This window comes from Malurus melanocephalus, unplaced genomic scaffold, assembly GCF_030028575.1.
Source record: "Malurus melanocephalus ecotype Western Australia unplaced genomic scaffold, MMel_1.1 scaffold_746, whole genome shotgun sequence".
Classification (NCBI taxonomy): Eukaryota; Metazoa; Chordata; class Aves; order Passeriformes; family Maluridae; genus Malurus; species Malurus melanocephalus.
The window spans coordinates 222360-226911 of NW_026623978.1; the positions used below are offsets into that span (position 1 = coordinate 222360).

At 62.9% G+C, this 4552-nt stretch overlaps 1 protein-coding gene across 1 annotated transcript in view; it reads left to right on the forward strand.

The window, feature by feature from the left end:
• The first annotated feature begins 36 nt into the window (after nt 1-36).
• HCN3 (hyperpolarization activated cyclic nucleotide gated potassium channel 3) overlaps nt 37-4552 on the forward strand; it is a 10037-nt gene continuing 5521 nt past the window's right edge. Inside the window, exons 1-4 of the mRNA XM_057384783.1 lie at nt 37-364; nt 3181-3610; nt 3734-3895; nt 4270-4488. Of these exons, the coding sequence (XP_057240766.1) occupies nt 45-364; nt 3181-3610; nt 3734-3895; nt 4270-4488 (1131 nt within the window). The 5' untranslated portion in view covers nt 37-44. The remainder of the gene's footprint in view (nt 365-3180; nt 3611-3733; nt 3896-4269; nt 4489-4552) is intronic.

A 4552-nucleotide genomic window follows, 5' to 3' on the forward strand; every position in this document is an offset into this window, starting at 1 on the left:
CAAGGGCGTTTGAAGGAAACGTGAGGCGAGGCGGCGGCGGCGGGATGGAGGCGGCGCAGCGGCGGAGCCCCGAGCCTCGGGAGAAGCCGCCGGTGCTGGACGGGGAGGCGGCGGGGGCGCCCGCGGGGGCGTCGGGCGCGGCCCCGGCCTCGCCGGCGGCGACGGAGCAGATCGTGGCGGAGGGCGAGGCGGCGGCGGCGGCGGCGGCGGGCACGTTCGTGCAGCGGCAGCTCGGGGCGATGCTGCAGCCCGCCGTGAACAAGTTCTCGCTGCGCATGTTCGGCAGCCACCGGGCCGTGGAGATCGAGCGGCAACGGGTGAAGTCGGCAGGCACCTGGATTATCCATCCTTACAGCGACTTCAGGTGGGACCCGGGCCCCGCGACCCCCGCCCCGGTACCGGCACCGACCCCCATCCCGGCGCTGRTCCCCGCTCCCGCTCCGCCGCTCGGCCCGGTGCCCGCCGCCGCTGTCCGTGGTGCTGAGAGCGGCCCCGCCGCTCGGCACCGTCGGGGCAACAAGTGCCGGGCACCGGGGCTCCGCACCGGCCCGGGGAGGCGGCTGCTCGCCGCCGAAGCCCGGGGCCGCGCTGCCCCAGCCCCATCCCGTCTGGGGTTATCCCGCCCGCACGGACAGCTCTGTCCTGCCCCATCCCCCCGGACCCTCGGGGCTGCCCGGTGCGCGGGGTCAGCCCGGTTCCGCCAAGCCCCGGAGCTCCGCTGACCCGGCCCCGGGCGTGCGGAGGCGGAGGCAGGRGCTGCTGGGCTTTGCGTGCCCTTGTAGCTCCCCCCGCCCTTCTCGGTGCTGTTTTTAATTTGGTGAGGAGCCTCCATCCCCCTGGGACGCGGCTCCCCGCGGCTGGAGCGGGGCGGCTCKCCCGGCGAGGAGCCGGGCCTGGCTCTCGGTGTCACCGGGATCACAGCGGGAGCTCGGGGATGGATGATGTGGGAGGAACTGGGTGTCACGGGGATGTTGAGTCATATAAGGGTGGGCTTTCTCCACGGGGAATGAAGCTGCCAGGCTGTCATCTCCCGCAGCAGGCTGTGACATGGATGATGTCCCCAGCCTGGGAAGCACCCCGGAACGGGGCCAGCAACCGGCGTGGGTCCCWGGCACCTGTAGCCACCTCCCCTCGCCTCGGGGCCCTGACCACCCACACTCGCCCTTACACCACCCCTGAGAGCCCCTTTTTCCAGGGAAACCATCCCAAAGTTTGTGAGCCTTGAGCTCGGCAGGAGCAGCTTGTGCAACCAGTGCCACGAAGGGAGCTGGCAGGTAGACAGACAGGGGGATTACTCCGGTGTTTATCACATTATGGAATACATAAAGGCCATGGAGATCAGGGCCTCGGGTGTTCTGTCTGACACACAGTGAAGGACAAGGCCTGTCCTAAAGAGCTTAAGCCTAAATCTGAACTGAGAGCCCCAGACAGGCTCGGGCAGCCACAGRGACAGGCGGTTTCCCTGCTGAACACAGCATTTCTTGGGGCACAGCGTGGAGGTGCAGGAGGCAATTCCTCAGCCGGGTCAGACCCCTTCTGCCTTGGCTGCATCTCCTCACGTGCCCCAGCAAACCCTGGCCACCAGCAAGAAGGGGTTAATTTGGGAGAGGTTCTTGACCCTGGGGTCACTTCTAATCCTGGGGTGAGCTCCTGATTCGGGGGTCACTTCCAGCCCTTGGGTGGGTTCCTGACCCTGGAGTCACTCCTGACCCTGGGATGGGCTCCTGATTCTGGGGTGGGCTTCTGATTCTGGTATCATTTCTAGCCCTGGGGTCACTCATAACCCTGGGGTGGACTTCTGACTCTGTGGTCACTTCCAGCCCTGGGGTGGCTCCTGACCCTGGGATGGACTCCTGATTCTGGGGTGGGCTTCTGATGCTGGAATCATTTCTAGCCCTGGGGTCACTCGTAACCCTGGGGTGGGCTTCTGATTCTGTGGTCACTTCCAACCCTGGGGTGGGTTCCTAACTCTGGGGTGGGCTCCTGATTTTGGGGTCATTTCCAGCCCTGGGATCACTTCCAGCCCTGGGGTCACTCCTGACCCTGGGGTGGACTCCTGATTCTGTGGTCACTTCCAGCCCTGGGGTCACTCCTGGCCTGAGGTGCTTCCCAGCCCAGGGGTAGTTTCTAAACCTGGCATCACTGCTGACCTTGGGGTGGCTCCTTGAGGAGAGGGTTCCTCTCTCCTGCCACCTCAGGCTCTGGTGCTCTCTTTCTGAAAAATCTCCTCATTTCCCCTCCCTTCCTTTCCCTCGCCTGCAGGGAGCCTGGTGCCCATGTCTCACCGTGGGTGTGGGGTGGGAAATACCCTCAGGCTCCTGTCACCARTAAAGGCTGGTTTAGATCCACTGTGTGGACCTGAAATCAGGTCTGAAATCAGAAATTTGCCCTGAAATCACCTTTGGAGATTTGAGTCTACACCCACGAGCGGGTCCGGGGCTCACAGGGGATGCCTGGGGACACCCGAAGGTGGGAGCTGGACTTGCTTTCCCAAAGACCCGCGGAGGCTCCGGGAGAGATCCCGGGAATCACGAGCCTGGCGGAGGAAGGCGTTATGTGTCTGCGCGAAGAACGAAAACATCCCAGCGGCATTTGCATGTGAACAGGGCCGCTGGGTGTCCTGACATAACCAGCTGCTCCCAGCTTTCCCTGCAGAGCCTCTGAGCTCGTCCACTCTCAGCGAAAAGGGGGTGGATGAGGGGTGCTGCAGGCCCMGGGCTGTGCGTGCTGGCGGCTCTTTTAGGGTCGGACATTCTTTCTGCCTTCCCCCAGTGTTGGTGTTGTCTGTCCCTGCTCGGTTGCTGCCTCGCTCACCACAACAGCCTCCCCGATCCTCCTCGGCCTCCCCAGGAGCTTGGCACTCAGTTTGCATAAGCAAAGCTTATCCCAAATCCTGCTAAGCCACCTCAGCTGGTGGCAGGGAGRCAGAGGATGACAGCGAGCTCCTGGGAAGCAAAGCCCCCGTCCTCTCTGAGTCCTCCGTGGGGCACATGTCACCTTTGGGGTGGGGACATGGGGTGCGTGCACTGCCTTGCCATGAGGGGAGGAAGAATCTCCTGTAACCCCCCATGCCCACCCAGGGTGATGTTTCAGACTTTAATTTTAATTCTGGCTTTGCTGTGTCCTGCCTGTCCCCACTCCTCCCCATCCCTCTCCATCCCCTCCATCCCCACCCTGCAGGTTTTACTGGGACCTCATCATGCTGCTCCTGATGGTGGGCAACTTGATCATCCTGCCCGTGGGCATCACCTTCTTCAAGGATGAGAACACCCCTCCCTGGATCGTTTTCAACGTGCTCTCGGACACTTTCTTCCTGGCTGACCTGGTGCTGAACTTCCGGACAGGCATCGTGGTGGAGGACAACACGGAGATCATCCTCGACCCTCACACCATCAAAATGAAATACTTGAAGAGCTGGTTCCTGGTGGACTTCATTTCCTCCATCCCTGTCGACTACATCTTCCTCATCGTCGACCTGGAGACCCAGGTGGATTCTGACGTCTACAAGACGGCGCGGGCGCTGCGCATCGTGCGCTTCACCAAAATCCTCAGCCTGCTGCGCCTGCTGCGCCTCTCGCGCCTCATCCGCTACATCCACCAGTGGGAGGAGGTGAGAACGCTTTGGGTGGGGGTCCCAGGMTGGGGCAGGGGTCCCCAGCTGCTGTCTGGTGGGTAGAGATCTCCCGGGGCTATTGTAGGCGCAGAGTTTCTCTGCAGCTCCGCTGTTCCCCAGATCTTCCACATGACCTACGACCTGGCCAGCGCCGTGGTGAGGATCTTCAACCTCATCGGGATGATGCTGCTGCTGTGCCACTGGGAYGGCTGCCTGCAGTTCCTGGTGCCCATGCTGCAGGACTTCCCCGAGGACTGCTGGGTCTCCAAAAACCACATGGTGGTGAGTGCCCAGCCAGGATCTGCCATGGTGTGGAAAGGGTTTGGTGTCAGACATCGAGGACACCCCAGAGCTGTGTGCTGCTGAGCAGTGTGTCTGTGGTTACAGTGATGAAATGGGGGACAGGAAATCTCTGCTTCACCTTCCCATCTCAGCCAGCCTCGCTGGGGTCAGGGAATCCCTCAGGGAAGGGACGGAGCACTGGGGCTCCTTCTCCTCCCCGGGGCACCTCGCTCAGGGTGCACCCAGTCCCAGCTCCTCTTCCTGGAGGAGATCTCATCCCTTTGCCCCTGGAGGAACTTTGTTTTCGCTGGGGGTCTGCAGGGAGGTGAGGCTGGGGGTTCAGCCCCCTTAGTACCACCATCCCTCCTCCACAGAACGACTCGTGGGGGAAGCAGTACTCACACGCGCTGTTCAAGGCCATGAGCCACATGCTGTGCATCGGCTACGGGCAGCAGGCRCCSGWGGGCATGWCSGACGTGTGGCTCACCATGCTCAGCATGATCGTGGGTGCCACCTGCTACGCCATGTTCATCGGCCACGCCACCGCCCTCATCCAGTCGCTGGACTCGTCGCGGCGCCAGTACCAGGAGAAGGTCAGCGGGGCCGGGGGGACGGGGTCTGGGTGATGGGGGAAGGGTCCTGGTGTGAGCAGGTGCG